General features: G+C 34.9%; 1 protein-coding gene across 1 annotated transcript in view; it reads left to right on the top strand.

Moving 5' to 3' along the window:
* The window catches only part of LOC134530024 (fatty acyl-CoA reductase wat-like), a 45,206-nt gene extending 26,002 nt beyond the window's left edge, over positions 1-19,204 (top strand). Inside the window, exons 5-7 of the mRNA XM_063364552.1 lie at positions 15,421-15,610; positions 18,102-18,167; positions 19,132-19,204. Coding sequence (XP_063220622.1) covers positions 15,421-15,610; positions 18,102-18,167; positions 19,132-19,204 — 329 coding nt within the window. The remainder of the gene's footprint in view (positions 1-15,420; positions 15,611-18,101; positions 18,168-19,131) is intronic.
* The last annotated feature ends 5,677 nt before the right edge of the window (positions 19,205-24,881 follow it).

The raw sequence follows: 24,881 nt of genomic DNA, 5'->3' as shown, positions 1-24,881 counted from the left end.
AAAAAATAGTTTAATGCGAAATTCACCGACGTTTCGGTCGACATTGCAGTCGCCATCATCAGGAAGCAATTATCTACAAAGTAGTTGTAATAATAAATTCTTAAAATAAATTTATTTCCTTTAACAAATTAACATATAGGTTTCAATTAATTAAAAAAATAGTTTAATAATAAATTTTAAAATCTATTCATTTTTTTTTATTATAACAGGACTCTGCTTTTAACCATTAGTTTTTGATAATTTTCAAAAAATAAACATAAATTTACAAATAAACATAAATTTAATTATTAAAAAAATTAATTCATAACAATATTATTAAAAAAAATTTTGCGGCCGCAAAATTTTTTTTAATAATATTGTTATGAATTAATTTTTTTAATAATTAAATTTATGTTTATTTGTAAATTTATGTTTATTTTTTGAAAATTATCAAAAACTAATGGTTAAAAGCAGAGTCCTGTTATAATAAAAAAAAATGAATAGATTTTAAAATTTATTATTAAACTATTTTTTTAATTAATTGAAACCTATATGTTAATTTGTTAAAGGAAATAAATTTATTTTAAGAATTTATTATTACAACTACTTTGTAGATAATTGCTTCCTGATGATGGCGACTGCAATGTCGACCGAAACGTCGGTGAATTTCGCATTAAACTATTTTTTTTATTAATTGAAACCTATATGTTAATTTGTTAAAGGAAATAAATTTATTTAAGAATTTATTATTACAACTTTTTAATTAATTTAAATCTATGTTGATTTGTTGATTTATTATCAAAAACTTATGGTTATACGTGGATTCATTTTATAGTAAAAATTAATATATTTATTTAACATTATTTTAATGTTTTATCTCACATTATTTCACTACCATCGACCGACAAATACTACGTTTTTTTGTTTTCATCGTTTACTTTGAGATATTTTTCCTTTAGGGTTCTTTATAAAAGATGTTGTAAAATATTGCCGCCGCTACGTAATGATTTTCCAGAGTTGACACACACAGAATTGAAGAGCGTATTGTTTTCCATTACTCTAAAAAGTTTTCAACCAATGTGTTTGCTCGCGTTAGCACTATCGTTCTATATTTAGATCACTTGTTATTGTGTTTAAGCGGAGGTATTTGCCTTTTGCTCGGGGTTCGTATCCCATCCGGTGGGTACGAGTGGTTAGTTCTGTGTGTAAATGTGGCGGACGTTGCTGTGAGCCTGCGAGTGTTCTCGAGTTGCTCTAGTTTCCCTCTCAAAAGCGGAATGTAGTTGACGTTACAATGCATCGGTGTGGGGGTTATCTCTAAGTTAATTGTATCAATCGTGGAATTTCGCAACCAGTATATAGAGCGAATAAGAGAGATAAAGAGTGAGAGAGAAAGAGAGAGAGAGATATGAAGAGAGAGGTTTTGTAGGTTTTTCATTAATGGTTTTACAATTGTGAGTTAGCGCACATACTTTTTAATAGTTGTAATTAGATTTATTTTTTAAATACATTGTAATTTTATCCTCCTAATTTTGCTTCACAACGATTATACACTAAAAGATTCCTGTGAGGTTAATAAAAGTATATATATATTTTTTTTTTCTTAATGCATGTGGCTGTAGAGATGAAATTGATGGTACTTACTATCTTCTTTCCACCCAATGGTGCTATGATGAATATTTGTCTGTGTGTTCGCTAGCTTTTTTTTATATTTATTTTTTCTAGTTCAATTGTGATATGTGCTTACTTTCATATACAATGCTTGGGATGTAATGGAATTTTCTGCTTCATTGGGTTAGTATTGAAAGGGTACTTTGATAAATATGTTTTTAACTTTGTGTCTTGTATAGTATTTATCTATCATTCATGCATATATTCGTGTGTCATTGTATCTCGGTGAACTTATGTTTTGTGGAATATGAGTGTTAAGTTGGCTAGTGCGATTTCTTACATTGTATGTATTTAAGGTTTAGGAATAGCTAATATTATGTTACCATGTTGTCTTCCGACCTGTTTTCACTTAAACTATGAGATTGCTAGCCTGGTTTAACGTACATGTTTGATTTTTTTAGATGCGTCTTTTACAATAATTACATATTGGTTGCGCAATGGCAACCCCTTCTGTCTGTGAAGGACACGTCTGGCAACTCGTGCTGGGCTGCGGTGGCCGGCAGAGTTTAATGTCTTTATATGGGTTTGTGAAAGTGATGGAGAATATTCTATTAAGTGTGTTGTGTTTAGCTACTATCGGTGCTGTTGTTTATATATTACAGTTCTCGTTGTTAATCAATGTAAATTTAGATTTAAAATAAGTATAAAGGTTCCAAACATGATGGTGGAAACATCCTGGAAGTCGTGTGTGTGTGTGTGTGTGTGTTACGATCTAACCTTGTGTTTCGATACATATGTGGGACAATGTGTGCTACTGCAATGATTATCATCCTTCATCCGCGAGGGAATTGGTCTCTCATCTTACTGATGCGTTTTTTTCACCTTTCTGTGTTTGTAATGACTGAACTTTGTTTACTTTTTGAAGTGATTCCATATTATTGGTAATTTGGTTTGCTTTTTAATTGTATATTTATATCTATATGCTTCTGGATAACCTAAGTCATTGTTAAGTGCATATTTTTGTAATATTTATGTTTGTAACCACTGGATGTTTTATTATTATTACTTCATTATGTGTACAGGCAACTAGTGGTGACAGTATGGTTCTAGATATACGACATACCCGAGGGTTTTTTTTTTATATGTTTCTTATTTAAATTGTTATAATTGTATGGTTGGTATCTAAATATACATAATTCCGTATTTATCGTTTCTTGTCACTACATAGCACTTGAGCAAACATCAAATTTCTTACACTAATCCATTTTTTCTCAACTTGTGTGCGAACATACATAATTAAAATGATTTGTGCGAACAAGAGTTCGCAATTCCTTTCAATATACTTAATTATAATGCGGAATCTCTCTTCCATGTGGGTTTTTAAACTTAGATTTCGGTTAGGTGAACAAAAAAATAACCTTTTTCTTTTAAATAATGAATTTAATTTATTTGGGATGTGACATTTAGTATAGGAAACGTGTTTTGTCGCACGCTTCATTATATTCATTTAGCTTAGTCCTTTAACTTTTACACGTCTTTAACGAGTGATTCTCTTTTTAAAGTCTGTGTCTTTAACTCTTTCTATTTAACATGTATGTTATTAGGGATTGTGACTATTACCATCGAAAATTTTGTGTTGGGGAAGCGATGTCTGATCTTTCTGAATGCGTTTTTTTTTTTTTTTTTACGCTAGGTATTTTAAATTTTTAAATATATATTTCTACTTAATTGTACTCTCATGTGTTTACGTCGATATTTACCTAATTTTCTGTTCAGTTTAGACTTTTGAAATTTCTCTTTTGGTTCATTCTCCTGTCTTATGTTTTTTGAGGCTGTGATATTTATTGTATTGTTTCTTTTATATAATACTTTCAGTTATGGCGGTTACACCTGTTCTTATTGGCATACATGTGTCTTTTTAGTACAGCATCTGTAGTATATGAAATGTAATTTCTCCTGACCATCTCTGTGGGTTTATGAAGTGTCTGGGTTTGAGTCTTATGATCGTTTCGATGTAGGTTGCAATATGCCTGTAGGCGTTGTTTTGGTTTTTTCGAGTTGACTTGTTATTTCTGGTAACTATATTATGATAATATTAAAGGATTATATATGTGATGGTAGAATTTCAAGGAACGTTTATGATGAGAATTATACAGTTTTGTTTGTGTACACGCTTCAGTTACTTCTATACTTATTATTAGTATTATCCTGACACTATGTTTATTTTAATGTAAAGATATTTTATATAGAAGAGAATTGGTTATTTTATGTCTGGCAATACATGGATAAGCACTAGTAGGTAGTACATAGTTGGTGGGCAATGAGTATTCGTACACCACATGTTTACTTTCATGTAATTATTATTTCCTTCTTTACTCCTTGTCACTTGAAAGTCGTTGTCGGGCTTCGTCGTTCACGTTACTTAGTTTAAAGGTATGGGTGGTGTAATTAATAGTTTGCAAGGCATCCTTGTTGTTTTAGATATTTTGATATATTGTTTTTTTTCTTGTTGGAGGCTTTTTTTTCGGGGGTGGCTGCGTGTGTGTTATTACCGTCTGCCCCTCCGGCAAGTGAACGTTACTTACTGGTGACCTCACGAGGTTCGCCGAGGCGACTGTGGCGGTCTCTTGGGGAAGGCAGATATAATTTTTGTGTTTTCTGGACTATCGCCGAAGCGATGTGGTGTTTGAGACATGGAATTGCTATGTCTGTTATTCTGCAAACGATTTTGGCTAAGTGGTTATTAGTATGAATATCATCGTGTGTTCTTTCACGAACATTACTGGTGTGTTCTATTCTGGTTTCGTCGGAATGGGATTATAGTGCTTCTTATGCTTAATGGAATGCATAGTAGTAGAATATATATTCTTACCTGAACCAGTAACCTTTTATTTTACGTTTTGTTATTAACGCCAGAGCTTCCTATGCTTATTGGGTGTATTTATATAGGTTATTTTGTTTTATTTACCCCGATATGTCCTTAATTATTATTTACTAGTATGAAGTCTATAGTTGGTCTCTGTTTATTCATCTACCATATATAGAGATTGTTTTTTATCTAGCCTTGATGGAAAGTTAACAATAATCTTATAAGCATTTACAACATGACTCATATAATATTCTTTCACTCCTTATTTAGAACACCACACACTATGTCATGAGTGAAAGGGAAGGATGGATAGCTGTTAATGTTTGTTTGTATGATTATTTATTAACGATGGTATAACTATTTTATAATGATACATAGTTTATTAGAATAACATGCTATGTTTTCTTATATGAAGGACAAATTACTCAGAGCTGATGATAAGCATTTGTATTACACAGACCGTTCAAACGACTTATGTTTATATTCCTACAAAGTTTGACTGTATAAACCTGCAGGTATTTAGTTTAGGGTATAACACGTTTTACTTACATATATTATTATTTAATAACTATACATACACTTTATTACTATATTTTTAATAACGTCTTGTGGCAATATCACTTTGTACTTCCTATTTAATGACTACACAAATACTATAACCGATTTTATTTATTAATGAATGTATACTAGCTGGGCTAGCACTACAGACTCGTATTTGCGTCTTTTTAACAAATGGGAATAGCATGTTTTGTCTCTGGTGTTGTGCCGTTCGTTCGCGAGGTCTTATGTGGGTTGTAGTGTATTTTTCGGTTGCTTAATAACATATTTTGATTATGTAGGTATTTATGGTTATTGATATTTATTTGTGTTGTCATTTATCGGGCCGTGTCATTTGGTGTGTTGGAGAGTGTGGTATTTTTATAATATTGTTCTCATAGATAGATTTTTTTTAAAGTTTCGCGTTTGTTTTATTTTACGTATAGGGATTTTTTACTCTTTGCATCATGGTGTCTCAATAAGCGATTTTATTATTTCATGGGAGTTTTCACTGCATTGCGCTGTATTGCGTTTGTGAGTGCATTTTGATTGTTTTTGTTATGTTTTAATTTTTTTTTTGTTATTTATGGTAGTTTTTTTTTCACATGCATTCGGCGGTTTCATGTATCACTGGGCTGTACGTTTTTTATTGTGTTCCGTGAAATCTGCTGCAAACTACTATAGCACGCGGCGGGCCAGGGTCGACAAACAGCTTTCTTTTCGTCGCACCGGGAATTTGAAAACAGTTCGAGGAGTGCGTCTACGGACTACAGACGTGCGCTCCCGCTTTGTAATATATTTTATAAATTTACTTATCGTTATTCGCTGTCGGTTGTCTACACGGCGTACATAGGTGTTACTATTTTTAATATCTCTTTTCGTCTGCGTTTTTATTTTTAATTACACGTCGCCGTGTTGGAGTGGGTGTATTCCGGTGAGTTTTTCCTTTATGTATGCTTATTTGCGGTGCGCGAACAGGCTTACAGCTCCCCTACACGGTCGTTTGTTCAACGTTTATTTATATTTGTTACAAGTCGCCGGGGTGGGCGGGATGCGTTCCGGTGAGTTTTTTTTATGTATGCTTATTTGCTATTTTTTTTTATTACCTCGGTAACATACGTAATTTGTTTCTGACGATCGTGCCGCAGCTAATTACTGAACGCTACGTGTTGACTGTAGGGGTCCTAACTATGCTTATTCATGCTATCGCTATGGCATATGTTATCTGGTCCAGTACTATTAAATGGTGATCTACGGTTTTTTTAACTATGCTTATTTTTATGTATTTACAATATTATAAATTTTAACTATGCTTATTACTTCAAGCATATTTTACGTTACGTTTCTCGCTCTCCTCTGTGACATTAAAGATGTCGGTGTGTATATGTGGCACTCCATTTAGTCTTAGCCAGTATGGCGGGGGTTTTTAAGCATGGCTGCAAATGATTTAGGCATAGCTAGTATGGTTGGGGTTTCTTTTAGGCATACTTGTGGGGGTGGGTGTTTTAAGCATACTAGGAGTGGGGGTGGCACCTATAGTTTTTTTTTTATTACCTCGGTTACATACGTAATTTGTTTCTGACGATATTGCCGCAGCTACATTTTATTTTTTCATTACTGAACGCTACGTGTTAACTGCAGGGGTCCCTTAATACATTCCTGGTCGCACGAGCGGGGCTCTCAGCACGGCGTTTTTAATGCTTAACACATTGGCCGAGAGCCGATTACTACACATTGTTTGTATAATATTTATTTTTTACTTGACGTACAATAATAGTAACTATGCTTAATACTTAACTTTCTTTACGTACTTTTAAGTTTTACCTATGCTTATAACACTAAAACATATTCGTGAGCGGGCCGCTCCCGCTTTGTAATATATTTTATAAGTTTACTTATCGTTAAATGCTGTCGGTTGTGTGGATTGCACTCTACACGGCGTACATAGGTGTTACTATTTTTTAGTATATCTTTTCGTCTGCGTTTTTATTTGTTACATATCGCCGGGGTGGGTGGGGTGCGTTCCGGTGAGTTTTTTATTTTATGTATGCTTATTTGCTATTTTTTTTTATTACCTCGGTAACTTATGTCAATCGTGCCGCAGCTAATTACTTAACGCTACGTGTTAACTGCAGGGGTCCTAACTATGCTATCCTAATATTATATAATTTGATTATGCTTATTACTTAAAGCATTTTTTTAAAAATTATTATGCTTATAATATGATGTGTGGGGTTATAATTGCGCAGTGTAAGAGTGACGCTCCAGCGGACAACATCTCGCTCTCTCTGCGCGGGATTTTTGAGGTTATGTTTGTTTTAGTCATAGCTGGTATGGCGGGGCTTTTACGCATACTGGTGGTGGGAGTGGGGTAGACATAGTTAGTATGGTGCCATTTTTGAGGTTATGTTGCTACGGGTATTTAGTCATAGCTAGTATGGTGGTGTTTGTTTTAAGCATACTGGTTGTGGTGGGGGTGGGGTAGACATAGCTAGTATGGCGCTTTTTTGAGGTTATGTTTCTCTCAGGTATTTCGTCATAGCTATTATGGTGGTGTTTGTTTTAAACATATGCTGGGTGGTGGGGTTGCGGTATTTGCTTTTCGATATTTAAACATGGCGGGTTATTTTCCAAATTTAAATATGGCTATTGGAAATTTTAATTTGGCGGTTTGGGCATACATAGTATGGCGGGGGTTTCTTTTAGGCATACTTGGGTGTGTGTGTGTGTGTGTTTTAAGCTTACATCATGGCGGCATAGGTATGGCGGGGGTTTTAGGCATACAACATGGCGCCTTTATTATGCTTATATTATGATGTGGGGATTATATTTCCACCTCTGTATATTCCTTGTGCTTGCTCCTTTCCTGTAGGCAGCGATGGCCTGACCTTGTTTTCTGTGGTAACCACTTTCACTGTCACCCAGCAGGTAAACACATTCCTGGTCGCACGAGCGAGGTTTCCAGCACGGCGTTTGTAATGCTTAACACATTGGTCGAGAGCCAATTACTACAAAGTGTTTTTAAATATGCTTAATATTATTAAAACTTTTAACTATGCTTATTATTTATTTTACTCGGCGTAACGTAATGCTTAACACGTTTTTTTTACACAATATTATGGATTTTAACTATGCTTATTACTTAAAGCATTTTTTTAAAGACATTAATATGTTTATAATATGTTGTGGGGATTATAATTGCGCAGTTTACGAGTGACGCTCCAGCAGGCAACATCTCGCTCTCTCTGCGCGGGATTTTGAGGTTATGTTTCTTTAGTCATAGCTAATATGGCGGCTTTAAGCATACTGCAACATGGCGGGTTGTTTTCTTCGAGATTTCATAAACATGACGGTATTTTTTTTAACTTTAAATATAGCGTTATTTTATTTCTTTTCGTAATTTAAATATGGCGATTAAGCATACTTGTAGTGGAGGGGTTTAGTCATAGCTAATATAGGGGTGGGGTTTTATAGACATATCTTTTTTTCGAAATTTGGTGGTTGGGAATTAAACATTGCGATTAAGCATACTTGTAGTTGGGGGTTGGAGGGGTTTAGTCATAGCTAATATGGGGTGGGGTTTTATAGACATAGCTAGAATGACTGTATTATTTAAGCATAGCGTTATTTTATTTATTTTCGAAATTTAAGCATAGCTTCTTTTAAGCATATTTTTTTAAACAATATGGCGGTTGTGGAGTGGTGGGGGTCTATAGGCATAGCGATATTTTGTTTTTCGAACTTAAGCATATTTTTTCGAAATTTAAACATGGCGGCGATTGTGGAGTGGTGGGGTCTATAGGCATACTTTTTTAAGACATGGCGTTTGCTTTTCGAATTTTACGCATAGCTAGTATTGCTTTTAAAGACATAGCTTCTTTTAGGCATAGCTTCTTTAAAGCATATGTTCATTATTTTATTCCCCATACTTCATCAGGTCCCGTGGTCTAGTGGTCAAGGCGCACGCCTCGTAACCACGACGTTGGTGCGTCCCCGGGATCGAATCCACCCAGTGCCCAGGTTTTTTTGTATACAATTCCCGCCTTCGGAGCGACGGTGGCGCGCTCCGGTAACTAAAGGCTGAACTAAGATGGCGGCCTACCGGCGCGCCCTGGTAACCAATGTCAACAACAATGGCGGCGCCCAGTGGCGGCGACGGTGGCGCGCCCTGGTAACCAATGTCAACAACAATGGCGGCGCCCAGTGGCGGCGACGGTGGCGCGCCCTGGTAGCCAATGTCAACAACAATGGCGGCCCCCACGTGACAAGATGGCGGCGCCCATGGGGGTACTGGCGCTGTGTTTACATTTCTATGTTTACATTGGTCCAGTACTCCTTCGTCACTCCTACTACTGTCTGTCTGTTTGTACGCGATTTTGATGAAATTTTGTGTGTGAGTTCACGGGGATTCGAGGATGGTTTAGATTCACAATTGGATATTTTATCTCGATTCTGAGTTAAGAAAAACTAAAAAAAAAAAACACGCTTTAAAAGCAAAAAAACTAAGCATTGTTGATAATTAGCCTCCATGGTAACGGGCTTTTGCATTGTTGTTGTCTTCTGCGTAACCATGGGAAAGGTTTTTGGTAACGGCAGTGGCGTGCCCAAGAGGAGGGCATAATGAGAAGATACAAAATTTCCAGCGTAGAAATACTTACCGCCATATCCATATCTCACAAAAAGTACATTTGGGCAGGACAATGTCTGTCGGGTCCGCTAGAAAGATATATAGAGAGATAGAGATATAAATAGAAAGATAGAGAGAGTTATAGAGATATACATAGAGAGATAGAGAATTAGAGAGATAAAGAGAGATGCTTAGTATACGTTTAAAAAATTAAAAAAAAAAATTGATTGAGGCATTGCAACGCATGCCGGGCATTATCTAGTATATATATATATATATATATATATATATATATATATAGAGAGAGAGAGAGAGAGAGAGAGAGAGTGAGATAGAGAAAGATAGAGAGATAGGTTGAAATAGAGCGAGGTATAGAGAATGAAATGGGTTAGATAAAGAGATATATAGATGTATAGAGCTATATAGAGATTTATATATAGAAGAGATAGAGATAGTGGGAGGTATATATATATATAAAGAGAAATAACTAGAGAGAGAGAGATACATATACTATATACATGTAGATAGAGATAAATATATATTTAGAGAGATGGATAAATGATTTGTATATGTGTAACTACTTCAAACATATTACAAAACAAAACGGAATAAGGCATTGCAATGAATGCATGCCGATCATTAGCTAGATAATGGAATCTTTTCAATATTAGTAATCTCTTATTTTTCATCTTTTTTCTTTAGTGCTTTATAGAGTCTAGATTACATACAGACCACCAATTTTTAGATATATACAGGTAATTAACTATACACTGACAGAACAACGTTTGTCGGTATCTGAAAGTAATATAAATTATTTTGGACGCTTGACATTCAAATTAAGAAGACAATTACTAACTACATCTGATTTCGAAAAAGGTCCCCTTCACCCTGCGTTCAGTCCGGGCAACGCCGGGTACTGCAGCTAGAAAAATTATAATACAAAACTCGGACACGAAATCAACGTAGGTTTATTTAAAATAATGCCGAACGTGATGAAAAACTTATGATTAAATATTCTCTTTTCAAATACCAAAATTCTGGATGCAAATCACACAAACATTAGCTGGGCCCGCCGCTAGCATTTGCTGTCTGAATCTTAAACGTTGCTTCCCACCATCATTCGCAGATAGCAGCTAGCAATGAGCAAAATAGTTATTTTCCAATGCCAGTTATGGAAGTTATGGTTATGAATAATTAAATTTTTATTTATATATTTAACATTTGTAGTTATTGGGCATAAAGGACTGTTTTCAATCATTCAATATTTCATTTGCAAAGAGCGACTTAAAATTCAATGCAGCCATCAAAATTAGGGTGTAATTTTAACATTGAAATAGTATTTTTCTTTTTTCATTTAATTTTTTTTTTTGGCTGTTGCAGATTCAATGTTATTTAATTTGATTTAAGCTTCAATTTTTTTTCATAGTTACAAAGAAATTTATACAGGTTGAATGAATGACATATTTCATATTATTTAGCTCATATTCCGCTTAAATTTAACGGGCAGACGTTATAGACTATTGACGCACACATAAAACAACTTTAAAATGTCAATCTGTTAAAACCAAACAATTGCAAAATAATGTATTGTTGTTACTTCCTGGTAGTAGTCAAATAACTGAGAATTGGTTAAAAAGACTATCGCGAGCACAGAACGGTTGATATAGCCTAAATCGCAATCAAGGCACTCTGATGTATAATGTTACTTTAAAGATTTGCTATTACTTGAAGAACTTAAACTTTAAAATTCATCTGCTAAACTATTATGTTATAACCGAGAACTATGAGAAGGGAAATCACGGTATGGATAGTTTCGTTCAGAAAATAATTGTTGCTGTTTGGGAATCGATACTATCGATAGCAAGAACAGGTCTTTCGCAAATGAGATTCACATATCATCACGATACCTAGCTGCAGCACAAGAGTTGAAGTAACAGTATTTTATTTACTGGCTAAATATGGTGATGTGCCCTATAGCACAGTTGAGAATTATATTCTCTTTATTCGATAACCGGCTGTCAGCGATCCAGAAATGTATCTAAACGGTTATTGTTTCATAACCGTTGTATATACTGGTCATCGTAAATACCGCTTATCTCTAATATTAGCTCTAAACAACAGGAAATTGTTAACTTATAATAATGTCACGGATTTGGACCTGATTTTCGAGGAGTTTTATTAAAATACTACCCATCTAGTGAAAATTCACAAAAAAAGTTAATAAAAGAAAATTTCCACACTCGTTAGAAGTTAAAATTCTATGGCATAACTAATATATTTACTTGAAATATTTTTTTAACAATTTTTATAAAATTTGTATATTTGTTTTTGCTTAAACAACTGAATTCAGTATGTAAAACAATATACGGTCAATAAAAATATAGATAATAAAACAAAAGTATCGATATATAAATTTTATCACGCACGAAGTAATTTATTCAGAATTTAGGGATTTTAAAATAGGTTTGGGGTGGAAAATTCAGCCAAAGGCTGAACGACTGTCGTAGTTGTTCCACGCTTGTCCCTTCACGCCGCAGCGTCACTGCTGCCGTTTGGCGAAAACATCGACAACGCCACCCAGTCTCAGTGCAAAACTCAATGTTTCAATTACGTTTTAGAAACATTTAATTAAATAAAAATGCTAAATCCTGATACATTTGTAACTACCTCCTGGTTTGTTATTAAGGGGGTTTATAGTTACATTCATAAGGACCACTAACTAGAAAAAAGTATTTACATGTTAAGTAAAGACTAGGCAACAAATGTGAGTGAAAGTCAAGTAATCTAGAAACTTTATGATACTGAATCATAACAAAGATTTCCACAAAGATAATTTCATAATAAATTTCTTGTTAATCTAAAGACAAAATTAAATGGGAACATTACAGGCAAATGAACACGTAATACAGGCTGTCCTTCACTGCTTGGCACATAAGCATTCGATAATAGTAATTCAAACAACAGTCTTCTATTAAACCCCGTTACCCTATTACCATAGGCTTGTGTCATCACATCTCATACTCTTTACGAAACGTCTATAATCATGAACCATGTTATCTGTTCACAAATTTTACCGTGCAGTTATAGACTCCTGATGAGACAATATAAACTGATTATGTATTAATAAATAATATTAGATAACAATGTACACATCATCATAAAAATCTATAATCACTTCATAGTATAGAACAAAGTCGCTTCCCGCTGTCTGTCTGTCCCTATGTACGCTTAGACCTTTAAAACTACGCAACGGATTTTGTTGCGGTTTTTTTAATATATAAGTGATTCAAGAGGAAGGTTTATATGTGTAATACATGCATAATATAGTAGAGAAAAACTGAGAATTTTAGAGGTTTCTAATGTGATGTCGTAAATTAACACATTTTTTGCGCTAACATTACAAACTCTGGCTGAACCCTACGAGATAGATCAAAATAATGTACTGCAGTATTGTAGGCATACACCTTAAAAAGGTCTACAAAAATGTCCGCGATGGTATATGTCTATCTCTTAGGGATAACCTACAATAACCATTTTTTATCCTTTACTTTTTACGAAAAATAATGGCTTATTTACGAAGCGATTTTAAGCAATACAACAATTAATACCAATACCAATTAAGTACTTTGAATACATTGTGCATTTAATATAGATCAATATGGCCCTTTACAGCATGTAATTTAAATGAATATTTTCGAAGATATTACAGATTTAAAATGCAGGGACATAGCGGTTGCGGTGGTACCGGCCCGGGGGGGGGGGGGGGGTCTATAAATAGCGTAGTATATTTGGTATCAGCATTGCACCCTTGCGAAGTCGGGGCGGGTCGCTAGTATTTATTAAAATACTTTAGGCTTCAAAAAGATTACCAGCAAAACAATTTGCCATAAACTTGGCGTCATTTGGTTAGCATTTTCAAGATGGTAAATTACTTTATTATAGTATTTACAAACACCATTAATCAGCTAAAATACTTGCATCATTTAAATTCTCATTGTTTAAGTGTCCTGGATAGTTTCTGGGCCCGATTTTTAACAGGGACGATTTGTTTTCACACTTGATATCAAAACCATGAAAACAAATGACTATCACAGTTTATATCTCAACGATGCATGCAAACATAACAGTTTAGGATTTTTATTCATTTACTATATGATGCGATAGATTGGCATCGGTTCATCACACTCCGCACAATAATTGTAGATGCGAAAGTTTATTTTGCATTTCAAATTATTATGCTGAAAAGAAACCTTTCCTGACCACTCCTGTTATATCTACTAAAAAAACAATCCTTACAAAAATACTTGAACCTCAAATCACAATACGCCAGGAAATAATTTATAATACTGCTTTACTCATCAACATGATTATGCTGCGACGGACTTGGTCAGCCACTTCAGCAACTGACATATGGCAGAAACGCTGTGAAGAAATGAGACGTCTCTCGTAGCACTCGTCGTCATTGGACTGCTTCTGCTCACCACTATGTTAAAGACTTTACCAACCACTGAAATAAACACAGACGCTTAATGCGCAAACAACATTATAACAGCAGGAAGCATTTTAAAAATACACGAAGCACCTTAAGCGACAGCACTTAGCAGCATTGCTGCAATCCCATAAGCAGCTTAACAACACACTCGTAAATTCGGTTGAAAGCTTCCATGGCTAACTGTAGACTTAGTTCCATTTTATAGGCAGCCAATAGTACAAAATCCATAATTAACGTGTCCCGTCGTTTCTTGTAACTAACTCCGACCACGAAGCTTACACCTTTCAATATCGTAAGTTACATTGCGGAGTATCGCAAAATTTTGACAAGTAGTAACTCCACTATTCGCCCGCTAATTCACAACCCAATTATTCTCAACATGCAGTTTTGATTTAAAATATAAAGTAAAAATAATACTAGATAAAAAAAAACAACAAAACTGTTTATAAACATTATTGTACGGAAAGTTGTTAACAAATAATAGAAATTGCAGAAGTACCATAAGTTTAAAACATAAATTCCTTAAATACTCAATAGAGTAATGAGGTAACTATTAATTTTGCAGAGCAAGTAGACGGCAAATAAAACCTCAGATATGCTTGTTAGAACTATTTTTTGGCGCTGCCGAATCCGCGAATGAATACTACAGTTAACATACTTCTACAGCAAGCAATACTGATGAGAGCGATTCGACCCACAGAGGGGGACTGGGGTTTTTCTCTTCGCAGACCTGAAAAAACACTCCGGAAAGGGATGGGGGAGTATATTCCTCTCTGCAAACGTAACTCCTGAAGGATGGCTGTATTCTTCACCCAGGAGTGTATACATACAGACACGGTAGCTCCTGCTGATCGCCACACTGTAGACTCAGCGTGGTGATGACTGGTGATGAACCGACCCACCCAAATAATATTTAAAAAAAAATATTTTGAACTAAGAAATATTTTAGTGTCAGGCTACATGGCATTAAATGCATAAAACAATAGGCGAGGAACGTCACATGTTAATTCAAAAGTGCTGGTAGAATACCAGATGACAACAAACTTATTTCATGAGTTGGTACTGGGGAATGAGGCACAGAAGGTATGGCTCTGATTCGTTGATATGTGGGTGTGTATTAGATTTCCCAGGTAACGCAAGTCTGTACGCTGTTAAGTATAGCATGTGGTTAAGTTATTCTACGAGCTGTCTCTCAAACGGGCGTACTGCTTGACTTAAATTGGTTCTTTTGTCACGAGGTGCTAAATAAGTACATTTCTTGTAAGGTTCGAGCTATGTTTTTGCTTTGATGTGAAATGTCTGCAGTCTTGGCAGCGATCGCTGAACCGATCCCCGGCTGGTTGGAAAATGTGTACGGTCCAATTGGCATCGCCTTTGGAGGAGGCACTGGCGTCTTGCACGTGTGCTACGCCGATGCAGAAAAAGTGCTGGACACGGTCCCAGCAGATATGGTTTCCAACTGCATTATAGCGGCGGCTTTTGCGGCGGGGAATAGGTGAGTCAGATGTCACATTTATCAACAACTTTTCAAATGGCTTACAAAGTGTTATTTGTTGTAGTCTAAATCTATCTGAATGACCTTCATCACATCCCTAGCTCGATAATATGATCAATGTGCAGTGTGCTTGTTCGAAATCTCAAAGACTCGACTCCACCAAACAACCTTTAATTTGACGTGTTCAAACGACAATCCAAACAAAATTTTAGTGTAATCAAAGAGATAAAGAAGCAGGCACTAATCAGTCAAAAATGCCCCTATTCTTAAATAGAGACAGAACCAGCAATGTGTGTAAAAAGGACAAGTACGTAAAAACAAACAATTGATTCATAATTTAGTATAGCGGGTAGAAAAAAATTAATAGACAATATTTCTCACAAAAAATTTAAGATGGTTATTAAAATTTTAATTTTATTTTTTCCATTAATTATTATAACCAGAAAACATGCAAGCATGCGAATTCATAGGGATTTTAAACATTATATTAAAATCATTATGTCATACTTATGACTGATTACAGTAAACAGTAAAGCATCAATTTAGTTGGCAAGCATATTGGTTAAATCACTTACGAGAAGTAGCATTATTAGGGGGTAACCGCTGACATCGACTCATGGTATACATAAATGTGTTATTACCAGCAAAATCTAACCGTCAAGGAAAGTTATTCACCGATACACGTTTATCGATAGCACAAACAAAAAAAAAGGATTATAAGAAAACTTAAGGCTAACATTATATTAAATGCAGACGTACAAATTTCTAGTTAAAATATTTAAAATTGTCACCCAGCACTAGCAAGGCAAAGAGATATTACACAAATGCATTCAATAGTAAGCGCAAACCCGAACTACAAGACAATTAAAAACCTAAACTAATAATAATACTGAGATGTACAATGCGGAAGTACAGACTAACCCGCAATCGCAGACTTTAAAGATAAGCAGTATTTATCCATTCTGTAAAATATATTTGAATCACATAAAAGTGACTACATGAACATAAGGTTCCGAGGTGAGCTAACAATCAATGTTACAAGACATAAATACGCCATCCATGTAAACCTCGCGAGGCTAAGAAAGTGACAATTTTTTTAAAGAGTCAAATAGTACTTTGCACCCAAATACAGCAAGTAGTTTTCAGACATTTAGACATAAAAAAATTATGATGTGACTAGGAGTCCTAACTCATGATTCGGTACCAAGATAATAAACGCCTAAATGAAGTAAACTGAACAACGCACTAATGCACGAATGCCGATCCCGTGGCGATTATCGGACAAGACAGGCGGACCAACAGCGAATTTAAAGTGCATTCAACTCTAGCACTAGCCAAAAATATATAATAAATCCGAAATGAATTTACAGGCGGTATCTGAAAACGTAAAATGGTATAACAAAAATTACTTTAACAAGTCACATTAACTCTTAAGACAGGGCAACAATCTGGCACTAAAGCCAAACATAATATTAAGGTACTCACGAATACGCACCATGATTACGGTACTCAGCAGCTAAGGAAAAACCACCTAGCCCAATCAATGATAAGCGAAAAATAAGGATGATAAATGCTTGCCCCGAACTTAAATGCATTAACACCGACCTGCTACGCGCTTGCGCCAAACCCTGGAAAGCGAAACAAACTCAATGTAGGAGTGGAAATAGGACAATCTATGAGTCCGATAAGGCGAACATGTCGCGACAGATTAAAAGTTGCAACTCCGAGTCTGTTGCAAATGTTTCAAATATATTGTGTAACGATGTTCAGGAATGTGTCAAGAGCAGTGTGTAAATTTAATAATTTAGAGACTGAAATTCAGTTCTAGAATACTGGATTTGATCAACCATTTACTATAGTAAGGACCATTCCTAGCATTTGTCTTCGGGTATGTTTGGGGAAACCGTTATAAACTGTTAAGAGGATGGCTGGAACATATTAGAACCTGAGCCCTTTCAACTGCGAGTACAGAGTCAAGTATGAATAACCATCCGTTCATTTCATGTTCAGTTAAATTTTGTGAGAGCTTACATTTGATTACTTCTTTATCTACAGTTCTTTGGCATAGTGCTCGGAATGATGTAACATTAACACACATTCAACACCATTAAGGTAGAGTCGTCAAGGATAAAGTCGAAGTAGAGCCACACTGAAGTCACTTGGAGTTTTATGACCTACCCGAGTGGCATGTTGTGATTCGTGGAAGCCAGGATTAAAGATGAGAGGTCGTAAGATTACCGAAATGGGGATGTGACTACAGGCAGAGGTGGTAACAGGATCGAGAGAAATCGCACTGCTTGTCACGGCTGTTCTTTAATAATAAATATTACAATAATTCTTTATCGGTAATGTTACCAGCTTATATTGTTTAATGAAATGACCGTTTCAAATCCTGTGTAAGAAATAAAAATATAAGCTACATGACTTTTATTATTATTTTTAACTTATGATTAAAGAAGAGAATTAGCAATTTTTTTTATTTTTGCTCTAGGGAGAAAGGTGGAATCGATGTTTATAACATTACAATGGCAAAAACCAACCTAGAGACTGTAAAACAGTTCGTCGAAAACTATAATTCTGTGTATGCCAGATTTCCATTTCATACTTCAATCTGGTACCCATCTTTCTATCTTATTTCAAATTACTACATATATATGCTTTTAGCATTTTTCTTGCATTTCCTGCCCGGATTACTCTTGGACTACAGCCTTCTCTTGAAAGGAAAACCTCCAAGGTAAGAAGTTTTTATAACCATTACTAACTCTTGTATGTATATAAGAAAAAATAAGCTAATCTTGTGATCATACAGCCATACATGATTATAATAGAAAATATCTGTAATGTAATGTATGGCCAATATGAAGATACTGTATTTAAGGCCGGATTTATAAACTATGCAAGAAACGTAAGTACCCATGAAGCACAAGAACCCAAAAAGTTTAACACCGTGGTTTTAAAATACCTGTTGTGCCGCCAATTAATATTTTTGATACATTTCTAAATTTTTAATTTTTGAAAGATTCTGTTCCAGTCAAGAACTTAAACTTTTTCCACCCTATGCACACTTCCGTTTAATCTTTGTTAGACCTGTCACCCTATGCGTCCCAGCAAGTTTTATCGTCTTATCCCCTCCTTTGTGCACGTGTGTCGCCTGTAATTCGCCTCCGAGCCGTGACAAGAAGTGCTAGGTACTGCAAGCTATCAGGGCAGGCTGTTTCTAAGACCTCGCCTGACGTGAGCACTCCATAGCATGATCTCGAGTCATTTTCACCTATGTCTAGTCACACCTCCGGGCTCAGTAGAACCTCGTTCCCACTGTCATCGCAGTTTCCACCCCCCCCCCCCCTCCTCCTTCAACAAACTTTCCTGGGAACACTGCCCAAAGCACTGACCGGCCACTAACCCTGGCCAGGGTAGGCCTGTCTCAAGGTCTCGTCACTAGTCTTCGAAAGTACTGCCTGTGCCCTCTAGCGGCAAAGTTGCGAATTAATTCCTCTGGGTGTTTGAACGCCCGCTAAAAGCCTGCCCCCTGGCGTCTCCCGCAACAACCAGTGCCCCGTAATTCATTTCCAGGCCATCAGAGTGCTGCACTAGTCCCCTCCATAAGCCCAATGCTTTAGCAGTCGCCTCGTGTGAGTCGATCTCTCCTTGTTTCGGACACCCCTCAGTAGGTCGCGCTGACATCAGCCAGTACCACCAACTTCGAGATATCGAAGTCCGTATTTCTCGACAAGCCCCTCGGTAATCTTCGGAACCTTTCGGTCCGGAAGCCGAAGCCTCCCCACTTTCTTTTGATTGACTTCGTCGTTTAATTACGAGTCGCTGCCACCCCAAACTTACTTCGCGCCGCGACTCCAGACTGACCACAAGGCATCGTCGGCATTAAGACTTCACTCCAGTCATTTTTTTAAGATGTAGGCAAGGGATGTGATTCCCACAACTTTAGTAATTAGTAATTAGTCAGATTGCGTACCTAGTAGAAGTAGTCATGCTTCGTTAATCATACTTTATTATATTTTCTGTTCTTTTGAATCATGGAAATATTCGCGACAACCGCGGGTTCGCGAGCTCCGCACCCTGGCTGACGCTGGAAGCCATCTCCCTGTATGGTGAGTTTTTGACAACCTTTATTCCCCGACCATCATCGTGGGTAAAAGGCATTTTCTGCCTATTTTTCCAACTGTCTGTGAACCAGTTCTGAACATGTTTGTTTCGGATCTGTTCACAGACAGGGTCCAAGGGTCGGATGCGGACCTAACAACTCCATCCTCGAGTCCTTCCTCCAGCAATCAGGACGACTAAGACGCCCTGACGCCGCGTTAGCAGCTCAACTTTGGCCAGCAATCGGTAAACCTCCAATCCTTCAGTTTATTTTATATCTTCGAAATATCATTGAATCACGACGTTGAAAAGATTGGACAATCAGAAATTTTTCTTTCGGGACTTTGATCGCTCTAAGTGTACTGGAATTGTTAATAATTAACCTGTTTATTGTTTATAATTCTATTTTAATTGTATCAAATGATTAAGGGTAATTTTCTTAATAGGACCAGCCCATTCTTTTGATAATGTAATTTAATATCCATGTTTATATAATTGCATAATCTGAATACATTTGTAAATCAATTTATCAAATATTATTTTATTGTGAAAGACATCGAAAGTTAAACAAACCTAGAGGTACTTATACCTAAACGAAATCATTATTTTGTCTTTTGAAACTAAACGATCCCCCAATTACAACAAGTCATCAAGAGAGAGTGAAGTGTGACAAGACGATAACAGAACTTGGGTTTACTCTGTTATTACTGATGTGTAATACTGTTAATAAAGTGCGCAAGACGTGAAAACGCAACACAAGCAACAACATTCCAACTTATTTCCTTTCGACTTGTGTTACTTACGTCCTTCTATAGTTTAAAGGCAATTTTCCCAAACTTTTTAAAGAAGTGGATGTCTTGTGTATAGAAGGCTACGATTTTATTATCTCAAGCATTACATTTCTACTCATTACATTACTGTCCAGCGAAACGAAATTATTACTGACGTGACAACGTCTAATAAATCGATGAACGCCGGCTGCACGCACGGAAAAGTGTCCCGTTACGCTGTGTCCCGTTACGCTCATTGTACGCTTGCGCCGAATCTATCTCTCTTCCACTCGATTGGCCTATGCGTCCGAGGAGAAGAAAGACAGCGGCAGCACACAACATACATCTACTCGTGAACTGTTTCGTCGACTAGTTATCAAGTGAAGTGAAAAGTTAATGTGGTTTCCATTGCTTATTACAACAACATTTTCGGCATAAAAGGTTAATTATTCTTGCATTTTGAAAATCTGATTACTAGTATACTTTCAAGTATTTATTATTTTATTATTAAAAATAGTAGCATACGTCGGCGAGTGCAGTAATAATAGGTTATGTTAGATATTTGAATACAGTTTATTTATATCAAAACTTGTTCATAATTATATTTAAACTAAAAGTTAATGTGGTTTTCGTTGCTTATTACAACAACAATTTCGTCAATAAAGGTTAATTATTCTTGCATTTTATGAATCTGATTACTAGTATGATTTCAAGAATTTATTCTTTTATTATTAAAAAAAGTAGCATCTGTCGGCGAGTGCAGTAACAATAGGTTATGTTACAATTGACTTAAAAATTATGGTGATTCATATGATTGATGATAGATATTTGATTACAATTTATTTATATGAAAACTTGTTCATAATTATATTTAAACTTTATAGCTAAACGCCAGTTTTTAAAATCAATTACAAGTAATCTACACATGAACTGTTTCGTCGACTGTTTATAAAGTGAAGTGAAAAGTTAATGTGGTTTTCATTGCTTATTACAACGACAATTTCGGCAATAAAGGTTATTTATTCTTGCATTTTAAAAATTTGTTTACTAGTATAATTTCAAGTATTTATGCTTTTATTATTAAAATAAAAATGATTCAATTTTATTCATAACAGTATGCAATCTTTCCATCAATGTTTTGTTATGACGTTGTTACGTTAAACTATCGTCCGTAAACCGACTTTACAGACAACCAATTTTTTTAAAATCAAACTATAAAAAGTCTCGGACATTTTCGTGTAAACAAAATTTTTCAAAAGAAATCCAATGAACTTGCGTGCTTCATAATAATAACCTTGGTTTTCGTGCATTTGTTGCATGTTGCGTCATAGTGCTCTTGCATTATTTGCGAAGATATAAACCCAGACTTAATGTAGTCAGTTACATCAGTAAGTATGTAGGAATAATAACAAATTAAAAAAAATAGAAGGACGTGGAAGCTAAAGCACCATAACTTTTAAGCCAAAGAATAAATAAAATAACTGTCTGCATTAGTACCTGAGTTAGTGAAATCATAAATTAACATAATTTTTCATAACATCGTTTTGTTTGTGTTTTATTTCATATTTAAAGTATAACTCCTTCATTGTGGTGATATTAACTATGTGGTGGAGGCCATATTATACATAAATTAAGTGTTTCTTTGAGTCCAGTGGAAATACAATTACTTATTAAAATTTCCCTAACATTTGAAAAACCACATATAGTATAGTCTTACTGATTATTTAGGCATTTTAAATGTGGGATATTTATACATCCTTATTCAGACCTTATTCCAAAATAATCTCACAGCACTGTTCCTGGCTAAAGGTAAGCGAGCTGTTGCTCTCCTTTCTCTCCGCCGCTGGCGACGAGCCTCCGAACCACGTGGCCCGGCATTCGGCCGCCAGCTTCCACTCTCTGATTGGAGCTCGTCGCACCTCGATGCGCTATCGCCAAACTAGTACACACATATCTCTGCACGAACATCATCTTGTTTATTATATTTACACTTGTTTGCATTTCAATTACCTGTTGCTAGCAAGGTATTAAGGGTTACGAACAACACAGCCTAAGTAAAACCCAAACTGGCTTAATTATTTTTTAAATATATCTTATATTAATCAAATTTTAATTTAATAATGTTCTTTTCATGAGGAACAAACATATTCGCTTTTTATTTAGCTTATTTGTCTATACTTTGTTGATATTCTTTACTGTTTTCTCCTTCCAGGATGCTGAAAATATACAGGAAGTTACAAAAAGTTGCCATGATTACAAGTTACTTCTCATTAAAAGAATGGAATTTTGTCAACGATAACACAAGAAAGATTTATGACAAACTTAATAATAAAGACAAAAACATATTTTACTTTGATACTCAACAGAGAAACAGTGTACAATATAGTATTGATTCTATTCTTGGAGCAAGAAAATATCTACTCAACGAATCACTTGACAATCTGGAGAATGCCCAGTCACGCTTCCAAAAGTAAGTCAATTTTATTTAAAGGTTTTTAGATTAAAGAATATCAATATCGATATAACTATATACAGCAATAGTGGTTTTACATTACGTCATAAGTGCACGAAATATTTCATTTAATTGGTTATTTAATTTTCATTTATTACTGTCTATGTAGCATTAATGTTTACATAAAGTATCCATGAAATAATTTAACTAAAGTAATTTTAATTTAAAAAATCATAAAAAGAGCATAAAACCGAAAGAATATGCAAAGAAGAAGAAGAAAGTTGTAAAAAAATTTAATGGAGTGGGTAAGTAAGAAAAGGAAGGAAATAAATATTGCAATAAAGTGAGAGAAAACATGGATTAAGATGGAATAAGGAAGAGAAGTGAGATAGATGTTAGAGAAAACAACAGAGGGTAGGATAACGAAAATAAAATAGAAAGTTATAGAAGTTAGTAAAGTGTGTAATTTATTTAGCTATAGAATTGTTAAAAGGTTAAGGAAAACATATTTAAGAAAATAGCTAGAAATTTACTGGAAAAAAACAGAACGAATGATGACAAAATATAATATACATCAAGCATTGGCTTCTAGTAAATGCAACTGAAATTTTATTTTTTATGGGATTCGTCGAGGCTTTATTTAATTAATTAAGTAAAGATATTCCAATGGGAAATAGTGTAGCTACTGTTAGAAAACATAAAACTTTAAAAACAAACATTTAATATCAAAACGGTACATGTAAACACAGTAGGCTATATATCTGGTTTATTTTTTTTATCTTCAGACCTAGTCTAGGCTGTAATTTGTACCCAGTGTACTTTATCTCAGAATTTATCTCTCTTTTACCTATCAAAGACAACATTGGTGTAAAATGTGTATTTTATGTTGGGAATAAAAAGTATTAATTAATTATTTTTCATTTAGTATGAGAACACTGATGTTGTTCGTTTTTAGGCTGGACATGTATTCGTGTTGGTATTCCTTATTGCGCTGTGCTCTCCTCAGCTGGGGCACAAGACTGGATAGTGTTGTCGCGTGGAGTGATGCTTGGGTGAGCTTGGACCGTCTGTCACCTTGAAGCGTGACAGGCGGCAATACTCTCTCCCAGGCCCTCACTTGTCACACATTTAGATTAGTTTAAATATTATTGGGAAAGCTGTTTTTATGAGTGAATATAAAAAATTTTACATGATTTAGCAAGGGAAATTTTATTTGATTTACAACATTAAGATGCTCCATATTGGTATATATATTTAAAAAATGTACAATGCGACAGACTTGAAGGTAATAGAGTTCACGGACTGGTTGTATGTAAATGATATATGTCACATTTTATTTAGCCCACATACATAATTTAATCAAATGTTATTGTGTTTCTTTCAGGTTTTATTTAGCCCATACAGTGTTGAAAATTGTCTGGTATAGTATGGTTCTCTGGGTGATATTCGGCCTCATGAAGTTCCTGTTTCCAAGGTTAAAATAATTTATAATAGCTAGTTTTAAGAGTAATAGAGTGATATATGCTATAATAGAGATGATTGATAAATTTTTTTCAGTTTGTTTATAAATATCTGTACGAGCATTAATTTTAAATTACATAATTAAGATTTTCTATTTGTCACACTATGTATTTTTTTAATTTTTCCTGTATTTATAATCACATAAGAGTTGTTAAAATAACCTTTGTATTAAAATTACCGCCAAATTAGAGACAAAATGCATCGCATGTGAAACGTCATGGTTGCATCCTGTGGGATGTGAAGATGAAACAGAAATAATAACGAGAAAATTCTAACTTTGGACTTAATTAGGATACGCAAAATAATAGAATATTTTGGCTTTACCAATAATAAATACTTTGACATAAAAAATGTTTACCAGAATGCAATGCTGATTTATATTAATTATTCTAAGTAACTCTAAGCTGGGCATGCATAAAAAATGAGC

Source organism: Bacillus rossius, chromosome 3 (genome assembly GCF_032445375.1).
Source record: "Bacillus rossius redtenbacheri isolate Brsri chromosome 3, Brsri_v3, whole genome shotgun sequence".
In the NCBI taxonomy this organism is placed as follows: Eukaryota; Metazoa; Arthropoda; class Insecta; order Phasmatodea; family Bacillidae; genus Bacillus; species Bacillus rossius.
Note: the sequence above shows the minus strand (reverse complement) of the source record. Positions and strands in the feature narration are given on the sequence as shown.